General features: G+C 51.5%; 1 protein-coding gene across 7 annotated transcripts in view; it reads right to left on the minus strand.

Annotated features, from left to right (window-relative positions):
• Positions 1–22,385, minus strand: part of LOC137424604 (calmodulin-binding transcription activator 2) — an 884,665-nt gene that overhangs the window by 427,109 nt on the left and 435,171 nt on the right. For 4 of the 7 annotated variants that reach the window (XM_078775654.1, XM_078775652.1, XM_078775651.1 and 1 more), the window contains exon 4: positions 19,963–20,058. The exons of the other annotated variants lie outside the window; for them this stretch is intronic. In XM_078775654.1, coding sequence (XP_078631780.1) covers positions 19,963–20,058 — 96 coding nt within the window. The remainder of the gene's footprint in view (positions 1–19,962; positions 20,059–22,385) is intronic. 7 annotated transcript variants of the gene reach the window in all.

Consider the following 22,385-nt stretch of genomic DNA (forward strand, 5'->3'; position numbering starts at 1 on the left):
TAGTCTGAAATTTATTGAGTGTGATCTACCCAACTATTATATTGGAGAATGTAAATTTATGATGTCATCGGTCAAAATGTCATAATTTATGATGTCCTATTGGATCAAGGAAAAAAAAACCCTTAAAAAAACAGAAGAGTAGACGTATCAAGTTTACTGCATGGGGTAAGTATGCTATAAATACCATGTAGTTTTAATTGTGAGGTGTGCATTAACTCACAGGTAAACATATGCCATTGAGGTGAAGTCTACCACCACCTTTTAACAACAAAATGTCTTCAATATCACGAACCAGGAAGTCAGATGAGAACACCAAAAAAGATCACTTGTTCATTTTCCCACCAGAACCCCAAACCCATGATGCAGAGAATCCAGGATATAATCCCACATACAATGTCTGTTATTTTTTTTCTACATTAAGAGTCCATTGTCTCCTCATGTAATTCATGTCAAAGTATGGACTCCTTATTCTTTAACTGCCACAATTATTCCCACGTTATTGTGAGGTTGACAGGGGTGTGGGGTGGCATGCAATTTATGCCTCACCTTCCCCGTGAAACACCACGATGGCAAATCATAACTGGATCGGGATTCAAACCCAGGCTGGATGGCTTAGAGACAGAGTGTGCGTATGTTTAAGCCATCCTGTCAGCCCTATGTCAAAATATGTTGGTGTCTACTAATGTCTTTGTCCTGCAAGTGATACATGTACAAACTCCTCTTTGAGCCTAATGTGAATTTTTTTTAATTGCTTTATTAATCAGTGTTAAAGAGAAGTTACATGAACAGTGTTCAATTCTTTCATGTTTAAACTGCATAAACCAACATCATTTATCAACAAGTTACCCCTAATGAGCACATGCGCAATGTCCCATTCTTTTGCATTCGCAATTTCATTTCATTGATCTAGCACTCACAAACATCATACATTTAACCAGCACAAGGTTCAAATATATATTGTTATGTCGGTGGGGATAGTGGGATATATAGATCTGGGTAGATCTGCATATGTATCATGCTTCGATTGTCGTGCAAGAGAGCCTCACCTGTAATAAGTTCTGTTTAGGCGGTTTGTTCGGATTAAGGTGTATCTTCGTCCCCATTACGAGGAATGGGGCATGTTAAATAGATGTTTGTTTTTTTTTTGGATATAAGATCGAGGCTCGTGAAAGAGCGAACATTAATCACACAGAAAGACAAACCGACACATAAAACATATAACATCGGGAGCGGTAGACAAGATGGGGAGAGACGGGGAAGAACACAAACACAACATTTGAGAGCAGGGACCGAGAGACATGGAGACATCGAGAGATCTGAGAGAGGGCGAGGGCTTTGGGAGGGGGCATAGGAAGGGGGGGGGGGGTGGGAGAGGTATAAAACATATGGACACTGCCAGGACTTCCAGGAAAGAAGTTGGAATTTCAAACAAGGTGGATCTGGGGTGAATTAGCGGGGGTAGAAAAGATCAAGGTTTTGGATGGGGGAAGATAAGAGATGGTGGTGAACAGCTGTTTTAAAGACCTGGAGGGAGGAGTGGGATTGAAGGGAGTGAGGGAGTTTGTTCCAGAGGCGGGAGAAAAGAGGAATGAAAGAGTGAAAGTGAGCAGAGAGCCGAGATTTCGGCAGTTTAACCATCAGAGGGTTGCTGGCAGATCTTGTGCGACCTGTAGGAATATTTGGGAATATTCCCATCATTTTTCGCAATTCATCATTTGTCTTCCTCTCTCTCAACGATACTCCGCACATCCACCGAACCATTCAAAGTTCTAGTTCTAGGGTTTATGCTAATTCCCTGGTGTGTCGTCCCCTCTGTGATCACCCATTTGTCCCATATGGCAACACATCACATACATTAGTTAGCCCCATTAGAGCCCCAGATTAACTAAATCCCCTCCACCACAATAAGACTTACAGGAAGAACAAGCAGGAAGACAGTTCGGGGCACCGCCGATGGGGCCCCAGCCAGCCACATCACCACCTGGTATAGCAACACACATCGTGCAAGGCAGGCTGAGGCCATGCCCACTTCGTGCGTGATTGGTCAAAAGGGTTTTGATGGGAAGATCACACCATGGGGTAAGAAGCTGGCCACGGATCGGTGGAAGGAAGATAGAAGTGATGCGGCCATTGGTGGAGATAACGCTGACGTCACACTATGGCCGGTAAAACCACTGACTGGTCAACATTTTCTCTTCCCATTTTGGCTTCCTTCCTGCCTGGACCTCCCTTCTGCCCTTGCCTTTCTCTCTCGTTCTTGGACTTCCTGCCTGCCCCGAGTTTCCTTTGCGATCCGCAAATTGCCTGCGTTATGAGGGACATTGGGGAAACATTGGAGTGCCGTCAATTCTCCTCCCTGGCGTTCACGTGCAAGCAAAGCTTGCTGCTGGAGCGTGAGAGACCGATGCGAGCGAGGCGCTCGGTGAGGCCTGACGGAGCGTGAACAAGGGCGCATCAAAGCCTGGTGAACAGGGGCATGGGGAGGCCTGCTTCGCGCCAACACCAGAGCCAAGTCGGACGGAGCCTGACCGACCTGTCTAGAGACAGAGATAAGACGCATCCACAAGCACAACGGTTTATTTTATTCATCCTTCCATTGTCTTGCATTTGAAGTCCGTGTGGGAGCGCTCCATTATAGGGGTTTAGTTTTTACCGGCCCATCCATTGTTCTCGTGTTCCGAATAATAAATCGTTAATTTTTCTACATAATTCCGTCTTCGTTTGTGAGTCACTTTTCGCAGGTTGAAGACGCCTGCACTCGGGACCGTGAGGTAAATCTCGCCGCTTCTTCTTCTTTTCTTTCTTCCTCCTGCGCTTGCATAGAAATCCGCCATTGACCTGAACACCTCAAGTAAGCTCGATGGCTATCTGTGATTTTCCGGTATTAACCAAGGGGAATCACGCGACAACTGCTGTCAAGGAGTGGGATTGAACCCTACAGTATAACTGGGATCAAGAGTGAGGAGAATTCGGAAGAATTTTTTTTATAGTCGAGGCGAAAAATTCGTATAGTCGATTGGGCATGCGTGTCGCTCGCCAGCGGTGCGTCATTAAATTTAAAATTTTCTGTGGTAAAATACGTGCGGGAGGCAACCTCCTCTTGACGGATGGAGGAGGGACATGCAATGGAGGGGGAAAGGATGGAAGGTGCGGAGAGCCTTGGAAGTGAACCGAATATACAGTCACGTGAAAAAGTAAGTACACCCCATGTAAAGTTTTGACTTTTTCAACATATTTCAACATACAGATATTTGATCTTCATTTCAACATTATTGACAGATAAAGGTGATATAATATAACAAATATCAAGAAACATTTACATTTTGTAGTCCATTGCATAATTTAAATAAACATAAATGCAAATTTCGCATGTGGAAAAAGTAAGTACACCCTTGGCTCGAATAGGTGGTATTGCCCCCTTTGGCAGAAACAACCTCAAGTTGGCGTTTCTTATAACTATCTACCAGTCTCTGACATCGACTGGGAGAAATTTTTGCCCACTCCGTGCAGAATTCTTTCACCCGTGCGATGTTTGAGGGGTTTCTTGCATGCACAGCTCGTTTCAAAGCCCCCCACAACATCTGGATGGGATTTAGATCCGGGCTTTGACTTGGCCATTCCAGAACCCTCCATTTCTTTCTTTTCAGCCATTCCTTTGTGGATTTACTGGTGTTGCAAGGTCCACCTTCGGTTGAGCTTAAACTTTCCGACAGATGGCATCACATTATCCTCAAGCACCCTCTGGTACAATGAAGAATTCATCGTGGATTCCATGATGGTGAGCTGCCCAGGCCCTGATGCAGCAAAGCTGCCCCAAACCATAATATTTCCACCACCATGCTTTACAGTTGGTATCAGGTTCTTGTGGTCAAATGCTGTCTTAGGTTTTCGCCAAACATGTCTTCTGGTACTGTGGCCAAATAACTCTACCTTTGACTCATCTGTTCAGAGCACATTGTTCCAAAAGTGCTGGTCTTTGCCTTGGTGTTCATTGGCAAACTTTAGTCTTGCCCTGCTGTTCTTTCTGGACAGCAAAGGTTTACTACTGGCACACCTCCCATGGAGGTCAAATTTGTGCAGCCTCTTTCTCATGGTAGACTCGTGCACTTTGACATCAACAGTGGCAAGAGCTACCTGTAGGTCTGGTGATGACATTCTGGGGTTCTTTGAGACTTCTTTCAGCATCTTGCGGTCTGCTCTCGGGCTGAACTTGCTGGGGTGGTCTGGCCTGAACAAGTTGGCAGTTGTTTGGAATCTTCTCCACTTGTAGATGATCTTCCGGACAGTCGAATGATTGATTTCAAATTGTTTGGAGATCATTTTAAATCCCTTCACAGACTCGAAGGCATCTTTAACCTTCTTTCTGAAGGCCTCAGAGAGCTCTTTTGCATAGGCATGGTGATGCCGCACACTTCAACAACATAGAGCAAACCAAACTAATGTCTGAGGTTTAAATAAGACAGGTTCCTCCAAGATCCTCTATAACGATGTTCTAATCATTTGAACCTAAGCTGGTGCACCTGTTTCTAATTTTTGGTATTTGAAGTCGTGATAAATGTAGGAGTGTACTTACTTTTTCCACATGCGAAATTTGCGTTTATGTTTATTTAAATTATACAATGGACTACAACATGTAAATGTTTCATGATATTTGTTATATTATATCACCTTTATCTCTCAATATTGTTGAAATGAAGATCAAATAGCTGTATGTTGAAATATGTTGAAAAAGTCAAAACTTTACATGGGGTGTACTTACTTTTTCACATGACTGTAGTTGGGGGAATTGAGAATAGCAATGGAACCTCCCCCGCTATTGAGACGGACCCTATGGATTTCCGGGCCATGTATGAAAAATTAATGAGGGGAATTAATGCTCAGAGTGAGCAACAGAATGATAACATGAAGGGAATGGAGGAGCGAATGAGGGCTGATAGTGAACAATTGAAGGACGAAATGAGGGGAATGAAAAAGGAATTGAAGGGAGAAATGAGGAGATTTAAGGACAATCTGGATGCCCAGACTAAAAAAATGGGAACCCCATGTGAACGAATGAATGAAATAAAGAAAGAACAAAAGAATGATTCACATGGGGCACAGGAGAAGCCAAGGGTGGCAGAATTGGAGGCAAATCGGGGGGAGTTCAAGGTGGGAATGGAAAAGGGTGCAGCCCATACTGATGTGCACGGGGCCCAGGAGCCGGGAATGGCAACAGAATTGGAGGTAAATGGGGAAGTTTGGGGAGGAAATTTGGAGATGGATGGGGAGTGTCTGCAGGTAGATGGGGAGTGTAAAAATTTAATCGGGGAATGTTTGCCGCATAGAGGCCTGGAAGGTTATTGGGGCCGAGTGGATGTCACAACACACCAACAGGGGGTTGAATTGGCTGAGGGGGGTAAAGATATTGGGGGTCCGGGTAACGAAACCGGACCGGGTATTTATTGGGGAAGGCCTGTGGGGGGCAGAAATGATTGGTGATGACAATGTAAATTATGTGACACAGCGGCTGGAGACCTGGGACAATAGCATTGAGGTAGAGGTTGACCAGGCCCAAAGGAGTGTGGGGGTTGAGGGTTGAGGTGAGTCGGTCCGAGGAGGAGGTTGAAGTGACCAAGGGGACCCTCACCATGCAAAACAATTGGGCACCAGAGGCTCCGAAACTGGATACCCAGCAGGGGGTGTGCTTTGGCTCCGAGCTGGATTCGGACGGAGAGGAATTGGGAAATAGAGCCTCGGAGGATTTGGTTCCGTGGGGAATTTGGAACAGCTGCAGGGAGGAGCAGAACAACTTGAGGAGGGGGTTGTTACCTGCAACTGCGGTTTGGCACAGGAGATAAAAATTGTTGAAAGGAAATTTAAAATTAAATGAAAATGGAAATGTGATTTGGAACAGCCATGGAGGGAGTTGGTCCCCGGGCTGCGGGATTCGGACCAGGAGAGGTCATTGGGGATGGCCTCAGGGAAAAGTTGCCCCTTCAGAAATTTGGTTATGCCAGCCAGCTGGGGGGCTGGGCTGGTGAGATATGGACGTGGGGTCCGACCACGGGTGTCATGGTACGACCTGGGCCCCACGGGAGGCCTGGTGGAGTGTGGCGTCCCTTGTCCATTGGGGCACAGCCCAAGCGGGTGTCTCAGGCCGGCAGGGTCACCGAACCCTGTTGGGGGTGAAGACCTCCAGGGGGTCCGAGATGGTTTCTCAGGTACCGAGGATGGTGTAATATGAGGACCACTTGGGGGAGGTGATGTGGGTCACGCTTTGGAGGCGGCATCGCGGACGGCCAACATGGGCCCGATGGGGTGACCGCCAAGGCATGCGGCCTGACAGCCTCTACCTGAGACTCTGGGGCAGCCAACATGTGGTGACCTGCCATGCTGTGCTGGTCTATGGACGCGGGTCGATCCGCATGGACAGGGATCGATTATAGCCCACCGGACAACCATTGGGGCATCTGTGGAACGTGATGGTGTGAGAATGATCTTCCACAGATGTTTCGTTATGATTTGTGGAATTTCGGCTTGGAAAAAAAAAACATGGGATTGATGAATCTGGAGATTGTAACAAGCCGAGCATATGGGCCATGCTCGGCTGGCATGTGTATGGAGAAGCATCCTTCTTTGGTGAGATTAGTAAAATGTGAAAAATATTTGGCATGGGTAATCTGAGTTAGATGCACATTTAAGGGTGAATTTTGAAATGTGTTATGGATTCGGTACGTATTATTATTATTGCTGTTATTATTATTATTGTGGGCTCTAAGTATTATGGGTATTGTTGTTTAAGGGAAATGGATAATGTGGTTAAAAGGTTAAAAGCGCTCATGATAAAAATGAGACAGGAAATCGGATCATGACCCGGAAGAGAAAAGAGGGAAGAAGAAGAAGTCGTGAGGAGGGAAAGGCGTGCTGAAAAAGCTCCGTACCTAGCCTGGTCGAGCGTACATGGCGAGGGAACTTTGAGTCCTTGCAAGGAATCTCGGGCCATCGGTGTTATCGCCGGAGTTGTGGAAAAGCCTGCGAAGCCAGGTACAAGGGTGAAATTCCAGAGAATCTTCGCCTCAAGGCCGCGGCTCGAGTGAGAGCCGTCCGCCATTTCGTCCCACGCGCTACCTTCAGCGGAACAGGTTTTTGTCGTGTCAGGTGGGCTTATCCTCCGGTGGTTTGCCGGGGACGGCCGTGCAATAAAGCGGCGTTTGAAGATTGCCCTGCGGTTCACCGATTGAACGGCAAATGTGTACGCGCGCGTCTTTGGAGATTTCCCTTTCTACTGCGAGTGCTGGGTGTTGGACCATGTGACTTCTGTGTCGCTTCGGCCGTCTACGCCTCGGTTGCTCTTGATCGGACATTGGTTCAACGATCGCCGGAGCGCATCAACTTCGCCTTGGAGGGGTATAGAGACATTGCGGAGGGCTCGGTTCCATTTCCTGGGAGGGCCGTGAGTTGGGGTTACGTTACTAGATAAGCCTAAGGTGGTACCATCTTAAGATTTTTAGAGGTACCATTTTTAGAGGCCCTCTCTTGGATTAAATCATACCTCTCTGACAGACGCCAGTTCATCTCCATCAATAACTGCAAATCCCCCACTGCTCCCCTCCCCCAAGGTGTCCCCCAAGGTTCAGTTCTTGGCCCCCTCCTCTTCATCCTTTACCTGTCCCCCCTCGGTCACTTGATCCGCCGTCATGGTCTCCAATTCCACTGCTTCGCCGATGACATCCAGCTTTTCATCTCCACCAAGTCTGTCTCCACCGACACCCACTCTATCCTGACAAACTGCATCTCTGAAATAAAATCCTGGCTTCAAATCAACTTCCTCAAACTTAACTGTGATAAACCTGAAATAATCATCATTGGCCCAAAAACGCTCACAAAATCCACCCATAACTTTGCCCTCAACATCGACGGTATCCCAGTATCCACCTCCCCTCTCATCCGGAATCTTGGCGTCATCTTTGACCAAACCCTCTCCTTCGACAAATACACTAAACAGATCACAAACACAGCCTTCTTTCACCTGAAAAACATCGCCCGTCTCCGCTCATCCCTCTCCTCCACGGCTGCAGAAACCCTCATCCACGCCTTCATCACCTACCGTCTGGACTACTGCAATAGCCTCCTCTATGGTTCACCCTCAACAATCACCAATAAACTCCAATACATTCAGAACTCCGCTGCCCGTCTACTCACCCATTCCCGGACCCGTGACCACATCACCCCCGTCCTTTACAAGCTTCACTGGCTCCCCATCTCCCAGAGAATCCAGTACAAAATCCTCCTCTTGACCTACAAAGCCCTCCATAACCTGGCCCCATCCTACCTGGCTGACCTCCTCTCCAGACACACTCCCACCCGCAATCTCCGCTCTGCTGGTACCAACCTCCTGACCCCCCCCCCATCCGGACCAAATTCAGATCCTGGGGGGACAGGGCCTTCTCCATCGCTGCTCCCACCCTCTGGAACTCACTACCTCACACCATCAGAGACTCCTCCTCACTCACCACATTCAAAACATCACTCAAGACCCACCTGTTCAGCACTGCATTCAACATTCAACCCACAGCATTTAACCCCTGACTATCACTTCTCCTTCTCCCTCCTTTTGCTTTAAATATTTCCCTATTGATTCTTGTCTTTTTGCAATTGTTGTTTTCATGTTTTGTTATGCATTATGTTTTGCACTCTGTCAAAGCACCTTTGGGCTTCATGAAAAGCGCTATACAAAATAAATGAATTATTATTATTATTAAGATATTTATTGTATTATATTGTATTGTATTATTCCCGTGTGATTTTTAATATATTCTTTTCTGGATAACCATTGGTGTGGTTTCCTTTTTGATTTGGATCGTTTCCTTTGAGGATTTCATGGATGGTTTCAGTAGTGATTGATTTCGACACGGAATAACATCTATATCTTTCTGCCGGGGCTCCTCTCGGGGTTCGGGGGTTACCGAGACCAGGAGATTGCAGAGGACCCCGTAACAGAAATTGGGGGCTCGTCCAATTGACTCGTGGGCTCGAAATTGTGTCTGCGTCCGGGATATAAAATTCCCTAACATTCCCAGAATTCCCAAATTTGGAACTTGTTCCAACATTCCCAAATTCCCCCCCCCCCCCCCCCCCCCCCAAAAAAAAACACAATTTTTTTTTTTAAACATTTCTTGTGTGAAGGTTAGAAAAAAGAAAAAAAAACTTTTAGAGGCCATTTTTCCCCGCTTAGCGGGGGTTGGCCTTTTTTGGGCACCGTGGTTGTTGTTGTTTTTTGGTCCCCTTTTGGAAGCAATGTTTTACGGCCGGATGCCCTTCCTGCCGCCAACCCTTTTTGTCGCCTTTTACGACAAGCAGGGAATTACCAGTGAACTGGTACTCAATTAGCCGACCTCGGAAGGATGACAGGCTGAGTCAACCCCCCTGGCGTTAATTCAGCGATCGACCGGGATTCAAACCCAGGATCCTAGGATCCTAAGCTGGCACCCTAGCCGCAAGCCCAACACCAGGGTTCTTGTGTGAAGGTTAACAGGTGTTAACAATAGTCACCATGGAGTTTGACGCAGAGAAGTTTGCAGTGACCCCAAGTGAAGCACAGTTCAGAGCGTTAGTAAAATCGGACATCTGGAAATTGGCCAAACATTTTAGCTTGGAGGTCCGAACTAATATGAAGAAGGCAGAGATGCAGACAATGGTGATACTGTAGCGGCTACCGCTGGGTATACACAATCGCCTTGCAACTACCGAGGACGCGGGGCGACCACCATGCCGGGCTCGCCCAGGACGCCCGGGCATGCCCGCTCTCGACTTGCCAGGCCTCGTCCGGGACACCCAGGCGCGCCCGGGCATGCCCGCTCTCGACTTGCCAGGCCTCGTCCGGGACGCCCGGGCATGCCCGGGCATGCCCGCTCTCGACTTGTCAGGCCTCGTCAAGGACGCCCAGGCACGCCCCCTCTCGCCTTTCCCGGGCAAACGCTCCGGGATAATGAGTATATATATTGCTGCCCGATAAACGGGCTTTACAGAGTACCCGAGTTGATTTGACACAATAAAGAAAATCGGACGAATTCCAGCTTTTTGTCGCGTCCATTCTTTCGATTTATGTTGGAGCATAGCTCCTACATTGGTGACCCGACATGGACACGGCAGTTGCCATCAAACTGCCTACCTTCTGGGAGGCTCACGCGGCGGTTTGGTTCGCCCAGGCGGACTCCCTGTTCGCCCTGCGAGGCATCACGGGCGACGACACCCGCTTCCACCATGTGGTAGCAGCACTCAGCTCAGCCACCGCGGCCCGCGCCCTGAGCCTCCTCGAGAGCCCGCCAGCAGGACAAATACGACGCGATTAAAAAGCTCCTCCTCGATGCTTTCGCCCTCTCATCAGCGGAACGCGCACGGCGCCTGCTCGACCTGCCCGAGCTCGGCGACACGCGCCCGTCCGAGCGAATGGACGACATGCTTTTGCTGCTCGGCGAGCACTCTCCGGCATTCCTGTTCCGGGAGCTGTTCCTCCGTCAGCTGCCTAGCCCGGTACGCCTCGCCCTGGCAAGCACGACAATCACGGATCCCTGCGCCCTCGCCAGGGAAGCCGACAAGATCTCCGCGGCAGGCCAACGCATTTGGAGCAGCGACCTGGAGCCCACCGCTGTGCGAAGCAACGCCCATGGCGCCCGAGCACCCGGCACGGTCGACGACCGAACTGCCGATGCAATTGGTGGCCGCTACGCCGCGCCGACCACCTCCAGCACGACAACCGGAGCCTCCACCTGACCAGGCATGGTGTTATTATCATGCCAGGTTCGGACAGAAGGCCCGGACATGCCGACCCCCGTGCACCTTCGGCAAGCTGGGAAACGGCCGGGCCGGCGTTCATTACCAGCCATGAGCGCCGGCCACACGGACAACTTACTTTTCATCACGGACAAAGCGTCCGGACGGCGCTTCCTGTGTGACACCGGCGCCCAACTGAGCGTCATACCCGCCTCCGATCAGGACAGGAAGTCCGCGGTTTGCGGCCCCTCCTTGGTTGCGGCCAATGGATCGGCCATCCGCACCTTTGGCCCGCGCAACGTCACCCTCTGCTTCGGCGGCCAACGCTTTAATTGGACTTTTGTAACCGCAAGCGTGCCCATGGCTCTGCTAGGCGCCGACTTCCTCTGCGCACACGGACTGCTGGTGGACGTCCAACGGCGTCGCCTCATCAACGCCGAGACCTTCAGCTCCCTGGCATGCACATTGAGCAGCTCCGCCCCGACCGAGCTGGCATGCGCCCTCCCGGCGGCGAACGAGTATGCTCGCCTGCTCACGGAGTTCCCGGCCCTCACGCGGCCGACGTTTTCGGCCGTCGCAGTACGACATGGGATCGAGCACCACATACCAACCATGGGCCCGCCTGTCTACGCCAGAGCCCGCCGCCTCGATCCAGCCAAGCTCGCCGTGGCCAAAGCCGAGTTTGACGCTTTGGAACACCTCGGCATCGTGCGGCGCTCCGATAGCGCGTGGGCTTTTCCACTACACATCGTCCCAAAACCAGGGGGCGGCTGGCGCCCATGTGGCGACTACCGCCGCCTTAACGACGCTACTACCCCCGACAGGTATCCGATCCCGCACATCCAAGACTTCTCCGCCCGTTTGGCAGGACGGGTCATTTTTTCAAAGATCGATTTAATACGGGGATATCACCAGGTACCTGTCAGGGCGGCCGACGTCCCAAAAACGGCCGTCATCACATCGTTCGGCTTATTCGAATTCCTGCGAATGCCGTTCGGCCTCAAGAACGCGGCTCAGGCGTTCCAGCGCTTGATGGACGGCGTGCTGCGCGACCTGCCGTTCCTCTTCGTTTACCTGGACGACATCCTCGTCGCCAGCACGTCCCGGGCCGAGCACCTCCTCCACCTCCGAACACTGTTCGGGCGCCTCAGCGAGCACGGCCTCATCGGCAACCCGGCCAAATGACACTTCGGCACGACGGCCGTTGATTTTTTGGGCCACCACATCACCAAGAACGGGGCCGTGCCACTGCCAACCAAGGTCGAGGCCATCACCACGTTTCCGCGTCCCCGCTCCATAAAGGCCCTGCAGGAATTCCTGGGAATGGTGAATTTCTATCACCGCTTCGTGCCCCGCGCTGCTCAACTCATGCGGCCCCTCTACGAAGCCCTCCGGGGCAAGCCGGCCAAGCACGACGTCGTCTGGTCCGCAGCAATGGACGCGGCCTTTAAAAGCTCAAAGCGGGCCCTCGCCGACGCAACACTGCTCGCTCACCCGGTGCTCAACGCTAACATCGCCCTCACCACGGATGCCTCCGACTACGCGGTGGGCGCCGTACATGAGCAATGGGTGAACGGGGTTTGGCAGCCACTCGCTTTTTTCAGCCGGAAACTCCGGCCGAACGAGCTCAAATATAGCACGTTTGACCGTGAGCTCCTCAGTCTACACCTGGCCGTTCGCCATTTCCGCCACCTCCTGGAGGGCTGACCCTTCACGGCGTTCGTCGACCACAAGCCGTTGGTTTAGGCAATGGCCAAGGTCACGGAGCCGTGGTCGGCCCGCCAACAGCGCCACCTCTCCGCCGTGTCGGAGTTTACCACGGACATCCGGCACGTCGCCGGCAAAGACAACGCCGTGGCCGACTGTCTTTCTCGGGCCAGCGCGAACGCGGTCCACCTCGGCGTGGACTTCGCGCTTATGGCAGCGGACCAAACCACCGACACCACGGTGCAAGCCCTCCGGGCGGCGGACACGGGCCTCCGCCTGGCCAACATCCCCTTCGCGGACACTGTCCTGCTCTGCGACGTCTCCCAAGGCCAGCCTCGCCCCATCGTGCCCGTTACCTGGCAACGCCGCATCTTCGCCTCCCTCCACGGCCTTTCCCACCCGGGCCGGAAAGCTTCCCAGAAGCTGGTGTCGGCGCGATTCGTCTGGCACGGCCTTCGACGGGACGTCCGCGATTGGACCAGCACCTGCACAGCCTGCCAACAGGCCAAGGTCCACCGACACACCCAGGCCACGCTGGCACCTTTCACCGTGCCCGAACGACGTTTCGACCACGTCAACGTGGACCTGGTGGGCCCCCTCCCCCCATCACGGGGTTTCACACACCTGCTCACCATGGTGGACAGGACCACCAGGTGGCCGGAGGCCATTCCCCTCGTCTCCACCACCACCGCCGACGTGGTGCAGGCTTTCATCGCCACCTGGGTCGCACGCTTCGGCGCACCGGCGGACATCTCGTCGGACCGCGGACCGCAGTTCACCTCCGAGCTGTGGGGCGCGGTCGCCCGCAACCTGGGGGTCAAGCTCCACCGTACTACGGCCTACCACCCCCAAGCCAACGGGTTGTGCGAAAGATTCCACCGCTCCATGAAGGCCGCGCTCATGGCCGGCCTTCAGGATGGCGGTTGGGCCGACCGGCTGCCGTGGGTCCTTTTGGGCCTCCGCATGGCCCCCAAGGAGGACCTCCGGGCGTCCACTGCCGAGCTTGTCTACGGCCAGGCGCTACGCGTCCCGGGCGAATTCGTGCCCGACGCTACCAGTCCCTGGTCCGCAGCTCACCAGCGCTCGGACTTCCAGGAGACCGCCCGACGGTTTACCCCCGTGCCAATGTCCCACCACGGTGACCCCCAGTCCTACGTCCCCCCAGCGCTTCGCACAGCGGAGTACGTTTTTGTGCGTCATGACGCACATCGGGGGCCACTCCGGCCGCCGTACGACGGGCCCTTCCGGGTCCTGCAACGGGACGACAAGTCGTTCGTCATCGACATCCGCGGCAGGTCGGACCGGATTGCGGTGGACCGCCTCAAGCCGGCGCACGTGGACATTGACCAACCGCCACGGTTGGCCCTTCCGCCGCGCCGAGGCCGCCCCCCGTCCACGGTGCCCCCCACTCGACCAGCCACCACCACACCGGACCCCCCCCCCCCCCCACGACCCGCCAGGGGTCGCTTCGGGCGGGTCATCAGGACCCCCCTTAAATTGACCCTGCCGGTGCAAGTCGATTCTGGGGGGACGTGTGTAGCGGCTACCACTGGGTATACACAATCGCCTTGCACCTACCGAGGACGCGGAGCGATCACCATGCCGGGCTCGCCCAGGACGCACGGGCATGCCCGCTCTCGACTTGCCAGGCCCCCTTCCCGGGACGCCCGGGCGCGCCCGGGCATGCCCGCTCTCGACTTGCCAGGCCTCGTCTGGGACGCCCGGGCATGCCCGCTCTCGACTTGCCAGGCCTCGTCCAGGACGCCCGAGCACGCCCCCTCTCGCCTTTCCCAGGCAAACGCTCCGGGATAATGTGTATATATATTGCTGCCCGATAAACGGGCTTTTCAGAGTACCCGAGTTGATTTGACACAATAAAGAAACTCGGATGAATTCCAGCTTTTTGTCGCGTCCATTCTTTCGATTTACGTTGGAGCATAGCTCCTACAATACAATCTATGGTGGGATTAGGAACATGGGAAGAGGTAGCCTGGGACTGGTTACCAGAAGAACAAGAAAATGTGGAGCTCCGGAAACTGGAGATGCAATTACAGAGCCAGGAAAGGGAAAAAGCAAAGGAAAGGAAAGCAGAAAAGGAAAGAGCAGAACAGGAAAGAGAACTCCAGGAAAGGTGAGAAGACAAAAAAGCAGAGGAAAGGAGAGTGGAACGAGAACTCGAGGAAAGGTTAAAAGCAGAGGAAAGGAAAGCAGAAGAGAGAAGAGAAGAGAAACAAACAGAGGAAAGGAGAGTTGAAAGATAACTCCAGGAAAGGTTAGAGGAGAAAAAAAGCAGAGGAGAGAAAAGCCGAAAGGGAGTTAAGGGACCGTGAAATGGCGCTTCAGCAGGAAATTAGACTCAAGGAGCTGGATGTAATGAGAGAACAAGGAGAGGTACCATCCATGCCCACTGGTTCGACAACTAGTCAGAACACCTGGGATGTTGGCAGACATGTGAGGCTGGTTCCACCCTTCAATGAAAAGGAGGTAGCAAAAAAAAATTCACACTTTGAGAAGGTGGCTCAACTGCTAAACTGGCCTGAGGGGTCCTGGACCATATTAGTGCAAAGTGTTCTGGTGGGTAAAGCTCAAGATATTTATTCGGCTTTACCGATTGACCAATGTGCAGATTATGAGATTTTGAAGAAAAACATTCTCAAGGCCGATGAATTGGTCCCGGAAGCTTACCGGCAAAAATTCCGGAATGCCAGGAGGAGGGAGAGTGAGACCCATGTGGAGTTTGCCAGAATGAAAGAAACCATGTTTGATAGGTGGTGTGATTCAAAAGGGGTTGGGAAAGACTTCAAACTATTGCGACAATTGATCCTGGTGGAGGAATTCCAACAGTGTGTCCACGAGGACATTAAAGTTCATCTGGAGGAAAGGAAAGTACCAAAGCTGTATGAGGCAGCAACCATGGCAGATGACTATGCCTTAACACACAGGATGGGGTTCCACAAACCGAACTTCTCGCCCAGCCCTAGCCAGGGGAGCTATGGTACATCAAGGGCGGAGAACGAAAATTCATGGGGGCGGCCTCGAGATGAAAATGAGGACCACTCTGATACCACGACTTCTAGAAATCAGAAGACTGCGGGTCCAAGACAGACCTATCGTCCGGGGAGCTCGAGGCAGACCGCCGCCCCCATGCCTTGGCAGACCACGAGGTTCTCCTCCGGGCCTACTTGCGCTTTTTGCCATAAACCTGGACACTTGATGTCCCACTGTTATGCTCTGGGAAAGGAAAATCAGGAGCGGAGTTCGATTCGTACGACTCCAAATGCAATGGCCATTGTGAGAAATCGCCCTCAAAAGGGTTACCAACCATTTATTTCAGAAGGGTTTGTGTCACTGGATGGAGCCTCGACTAACCGGAGACCTGTTAGGGTATTGAGGGACACCGGAGCACATCAATCTTTAATGCTTGAAGGCATCTTGCCATTGTCCGAGGAGACGGAAACTGGTGATAGTGTTCGTTTGCAGGGGATTGGTGGCTGTGTTAGCGCTCCACTCCATGTCATCCATTTGGAGTCCGATTTGGTGTCAGGACCAGTCACCGTCGGTTTACAAGCCACTCTTCCTGTAGAAGGAGTATCTTTTGTTATCGGGAATGATTTGGCCGGTGGCCAAGTTTCTGGTAACCCGATGTTTGTTGAAAAGCCTAGTAGGAAGCGCCCTGAAGAGAAGAGGAAATACCCTGAAACTAAGTGTCGGCACACGCACGTCAGGGATGGAGGCAATATTGGCAAGCTCTTTGTCGGGGGACTGAACTTCAAAACAAAGGAAGATGCTCTGGAGTCTGCCTTCACCAAATATGGACCGCTTTTGGAAGTGCTGCTGATAAAAGACAGGGAGACACAAAAGTCAACAGGGTTTGGCTTTGTCACGTTTGAAAACTCAAAGGACGCCAGAGTTGCAGAAAAGGATCTGAATAGCAAGGAGTTGGATGGTCGGACCATCACAGTAGGGAAGGCATTTCCTAGGGGTCGAGGGGGCTACAGAGGAGGACCACGGAGTAGTAGAGGTGGTGGCCGCAATCGATATTATTATGGAGGCTTCCAGAGTTATGGCAGCTCCCAAAGGAAGGATTATCAGAGCGGTGGCCGAGAAGGAGACCGCCATTCAGGTGACTACTGTGACAAGTGGTCCAACCGTGATTGTTAGGAAAGTTAGAAAGAGTTGAAGCACTGAATGCTGTGGAGCAGCTGAGCCAAGATTCCTACACGGATTAACCGTGAATGCCACGTTCCTAAAGGCGTCCATGTAGTGAACTTTCCTACACAGATTAATCGTGAACTCCACGTTCCTAAAGGCGTCCATGTAGTGAATATGTCCAGGCCTCACCACCCAACCACCATGGAACCTGGCCCTCAGCTCGGCCTCCTGGGAAAAGTGCTATCGATTTGCTTGACTTTGGATTTTTGATCAACCCCTTGACCTTCATTCAAAAGAAACTAAAAGTAAAAATCAGATGTTGATGAGATGGAGTTTGGCTTTGCAGGGGTTCCACTTGGAAATTGAACATGTAAAGGGCAGGGACAATGTCGTTGCTGATGCCTTGTCCAGAGGGAATTAACGTTGGAAATCTCTGTGGGTTGTGTGAAATATTGTTGCTTTATTTCTGGGGAAATATTGATTGTTGTTGCTCACGGGAATTGATGATTTGGTTGTGGGTTTACTTTTGTTGGTTTAAAGAGTTTGCCGGCAAAGAAAGTTTTCGCTGTGTTCAAACTTTCTTTCTTGAGGGGGGGAAGTGTTACGGATTAGGCACGTATTACTATTATTGCTGTTATTATTATTATTGTGGGTTCTAAGTATTATGGGTATTGTTGTTTAAGGGAAATGGTTAATGTGGTTGAAAGGTTAAAAGCGCTCGTGATAAAAATGAGACAGGAAATCGGATCATGACCCGGAAGAGAAAAGAGGGAAGAAGAAGAAGTCGTGAGGAGGGAAAGGCGTGCTGAAAAAGCTCCGTACCTAGCCTGGTCGGGCGTACATGGCGAGGGAACTTTGAGTCCTTGCAAGGAATCTCGGGCCATCGGTGTTATCGCCGGAGTTGTGGAAAAGCCTGCGAAGCCAGGTACAAGGGTGAAATTCCGGAGAATCTTTGCCTCAAGGCCGCGGCTCGAGTGAGAGCCGTCCGCCATTTCGTCCCGCGCGCTACCTTCAGCGGAACAGGTTTTTGTCGTGTTGGGTGGGCTTATCCTCCGGTGGTTTGCCAGGGACCGCCGTGCAATAAAGCGGCGTTTGAAGATTGCCCTGCAGTTCACCGATTGAACGGCAAATGTGTACGCGCGCGTCTTTGGAGATTTCCCTTTCGACCGCGAGTGCTGGGTGCTGGACCACGTGACTTCTGTGTCGCTTCGGCCGTCTACGCCTCGGTTGCTCTTGATCGGACATTGGTTCAACGATCGCCGGAGCGCATCAACTTCGCCTTGGAGGGATATAGAGACATTGCGGAGGGCTCGGTTCCATTTCCTGGGAGGGCCGTAAGTTGGGGTTACGTTACTAGATAAGCTTAAGGTGGTACCATCTTAAGATATTTATTGTATTGTATTGTATTGTATTATTCCCGTGTGATTTTTAATATATTCTTTTCTGGATAACCATTGGTGTGGTTTCCTTCTTGATTTGGATTGTTTCCTTTGAGGATTTCATGGATGGTTTCAGTAGTGATTGATTTCGACACGGAATAACATTTATATCTTTCTGCCGGGGTTCCTCTCGGGGTTCGGGGGTTACCGAGACCAGGAGATTGCAGAGGACCCCGTAACAAATGTCATGGTGGATACTGACAGCAGTGACACCATTATTGATCCAGGTGTGTTAGACCAAAGTGTTAGAGGCTGGGATAAAAATTGATAGGTTAGCAGGACACAGCCTTCAACTGGTTTCGGGGGCGACTGCGCCATTATTTCGGACGCGGAGTTGTGGTGATGTGGTTGGGTAGTTTGGGGGTCAACGTGGTGCTATGGGTGTCCGAGGTGTGTGGACCATGCCTTCTGGAGGAGTCTCCTCGTGGAGCATGGCTGTCTGCTGGACCCTGGTATGGTCAAGTGTGGGTGGGAACTGGGGGCTGCAGTTGTGTGGACTGGGGGATAAGGGTGGCATAGGTGACGTGATGTGGATGCCACACACTGTGACCGCCTCCCTCGGGGCTGAGGTTGTGAATATGGTAGTGTTGGCAGGACGTGGTCACCACATTGGCCAACTGGGGCTGGTGCAGCCGTGTTCCTCGCAGGGGTGCTGAAGGATGGATGGTGGGTCGCACCCTTATGGACACTCATGGGCCATTGGGCCATGGTGGCGGTTCGGCTGCTCGGCTTGTCCTGATGACCCTTGCAGCCTTCAACTGAGGTGCGGAGCTGTCGTAGCCAAATGTAGTAGTTTCATGACAGTTCACCATTGGAGGCAGATCCACATACCTGCTAGTACAGTGGGGATAAAAGTGAAATTTGGTGAGTTTGGTAGGCCCAATGGGATAAATTTTGGGATTTTGAGGGTGGATGGCACTTTGGACCTGACCAACCGGAATACCTGCACATCAAGATAGAGGTAAGGCCTTGATGGCTACTGTCCCAGGCTTCAGGACTTGCTTTGTAAATTGGTGACATGTAATTTGGAGAAAGGGGGTGGGTGAGAGTGATGACATGGCCGTTGAGGGGGATGGAATGTGTACCACACAGTGTCTTGTGGGTGGCGTTTGTTTTTGTGGAGAGGTGATATGTTTTTATGTGGTCATGAGTTTAGAAATTGAGTTATGAGTGACAGTGTTTTGAAATGTGCTTTTGGAAATGTGTTGGTGAAATATGAATGGGATTTCACATGGAGGCAGGCCATGACAACTCTTGTAACATATTTTTGGTACCATCTTTTGATTGGAAACGTGTTGGAGAATTGAATGGCAGTAGGGGAGGAAATGTGTTTTGGGGATTTTGTGGGTGGGGAAGGTGTGCGTGTCCGCAGGTAGAGATCAGGCTCTGGAGGAGCGATGACTGCGGCCCCCCTCTGTGGCAATTACCCCTGGCAGCCAGGGGTGACTGGAAATTGTAGCCCGTTGGTGGTGGGATCTGTTTGGGCGCCCTGGGGTGAATGAGACTCCCGGTGACCCGTGTGGCTGCAAGAAGGCAGGAGGGAACGGAGACTGGTGTGTGGAGACCCCCACCGGCAGGGTAACGGCGGAAAGGGGCTGTTTGACTGTCACGGGGCCAAGAGGTAAAGGGGGGAAGGTGGGAGGGGATGAAGTTGTTTGTCAAGTGACTTGTTTTTGGGACTGCAGGCACCACAGCCTGAAGCGCCCCCACCATCTTACTTGTGCGGTACCTCCCCGCTGCCTCGTAGAGAAATGCACACACTGTGAAATTACATCAATGCCATGATCCTGCAGGGGGGGTGACATATGTGTTGTGATGATTTTGTGCCTTCATGATTTTTGGAATGTGTATGAGTGGTTATGGGTTTGTGTTGAGTGAATGAGGGCGAAATCCACCGAACCATGCCACTCACCTGTAACACCAGGACAGGGACCGCGGAAATTTGGGGTGCATTGGGATGGCCCCGCAGGTAACGTTGAGTCTCGTGGCATCCACCGGGGGACGCGGTCTGTAGGAAGGGGTTGTACAAATGTTTATTAGAGTTTTTAGAATTTTTGAAGTTTTTGCAAGTTTGGTTAAGATTGTGGTTAAATTAGGTTTTGCATGTTGTTTGTTTCCCTTCCTCCACAGGAGCGACCAATTATAAGGATTGTACATATTTGCATGATTGTTAAGGCGTTAGCATGTTAAGGAGCATAGGTAGGTAGTTTCAGCTCACTTTCCACAGCCCTCCTGCTTTATTTCATAGGCGAATTAAGTGTGAGACAGTAAGTGTTAAGACTGGAACGGTAGCGCCTGCAGTGAACCTAGAAGGTGCTACGGTTCCAGGGCAGGGAGGGGTTTGGGGGGGGGGGGGTGGCCTGTGTTATGTTGGTGGGGTAGTGGGATATATAGATCCAGGTAGATCTGCTTAGGTATAATGCTTCGATTATCATGCTAGAGAACCTCACCTGTCATAAGTTCTGTTGAGGCGGTTTGTTCGGATTAAGGTGTATCTTCGTCCCCATTACGAGGAATGAGGCATGTTAAATAGTTCTAGGGTTTATGCTAATTCCCTGGTGTGTCGTCCCCTCTGTGATCACCCATATGTCCCTCATGGCAACACATCACATACATTAGTTAGCCCCATTAGAGCCCCACATTAACTAAATCCCCCCTCCGCCACAATAAGACTGACAGGAAGAACAAGCAGGAAGCCAGTTCGGGGCACCGCCAATGGGGCACCCGCCAGCCACATCACCAGCTGGCACGGCAACACACATCGTGCCATGCAGGCTGAGGCCACGCCCACTTCGCATGTGATTGGTCAAAAGGGTTTTGATGGGAAGATCACACCATGGGGTAAGAATCTGGCCACAGATTGGTGGAAGGAAGACAGAAGTCTCAAACGGCTACACAGCTGACTCCGCACGTGAAAAAGCTGAATGCCTCAACTCTGTGTTTGCCTCTAAATCTTGTGTCCCAAACCCATCCCTCTCTGTACCCACCATACCCAGTCGTACCCTGCTGCTCCTGGACTCCGTGTCCTTTCCTCCTGACAAGGTGGAAAAGCTTCTGTCAACCCTCGACTCTGATTCTGCAACTGGACCCGACGGCATCAGCCCACGGGTCCTAAAATCCTGCTCTGCTGCTCTATCTCACCCTCTCTCTGTTCTCTTCACCCTCTCTTTTGCTCAAGGTCAACTGCCATCTGCTTGGAAATCAGCCAACATCACCGCTTTGCACAAAAAAGGTGCAAAAACAGATCCTAGCAACTACAGACCAATCAGCCTTCTCCCAATTATCAGCAAAGTCATGGAATCCATCATTGCTTCGGATATGAAATCTTTCCTCTTCTCCAATGGCTTGATCTCTGATCATCAATTTGGTTTCAGACCAGGTCACTCTACTCTGGACATGCTGCTTCTGCTGTCTCAACAATGGATGGAGGTCCTCAATGCCAAACAGGAAATTAGAGCTGTCTCCCTCGACATATCACGTGCCTTCGACACGGTCTGGCACCCCGCTCTGCTCACCAAACTCTCCTCCTTTGGTATCCATGGAAATCTCCACGCATGGCTGGCGGACTTCCTCTCTAGTCGTCGTTAACGTGTGGCCCTGAATGGGTTTCTCTCATCTCCTCTTCCTGTTCAGGCTGGAGTTCCCCAAGGCAGTGTTCTGGGCCCCGTGCTTTTTCTGGTCTTCATCAATGATCTCTCTGACTCTCTCGAAAATCCTCTCTATCTCTTTGCTGATGACTCCACTCTCTGCCGCTCCATTCCTCTTCCCTCAGATCGGCAGTCTGCTGCCTCCTCACTCTCTGAAGACCTGGACAAAATCACAGACTGGTCAAACAAGTGGAACATGTCTTTCAATCCTGACAAATCTCACACTCTTACTATGTCTCTCCGAAAAGATCGACTGGACAACCCTCCCATCTACTTTCTCAACAATCCTCTCCAAGAAGTTCTGTCGCTCAAGATTTTGGGTCTCACTATCTGCCATGATCTTTCTTGGGAAAACCACATTTCCAAGCTGGCCTCCAAAGCCAGTCGCCGACTGGGCATCCTCCGTCGTGCGAAGTCCTTCCTCGGCACACCTGAGCTCCTCACCACATACAAGGCTTTCATCCGCAGCTCAATGGAATACTGTTCTCCCCTATGGGCCGGTGCTCCTGCCTCACACCTAGCTCGGCTTCACGCTGTTGAAACCAAAGCTTTCAGAATTATTGGAATCTCCCGCGATGAAGCTATCTCTGAGGGCCTTTCACTCACTCACCGCAGGCAGGTAGGTGGTCTTTCTGTCTTCTACCGACTCCTCTCCGGCCTTGCACCCCCAGCTCTCTCTGTGCTCTGT

This window comes from Myxine glutinosa, chromosome 4, assembly GCF_964187855.1.
Source record: "Myxine glutinosa chromosome 4, kmMyxGlut1.1, whole genome shotgun sequence".
In the NCBI taxonomy this organism is placed as follows: domain Eukaryota; kingdom Metazoa; phylum Chordata; class Myxini; order Myxiniformes; family Myxinidae; genus Myxine; species Myxine glutinosa.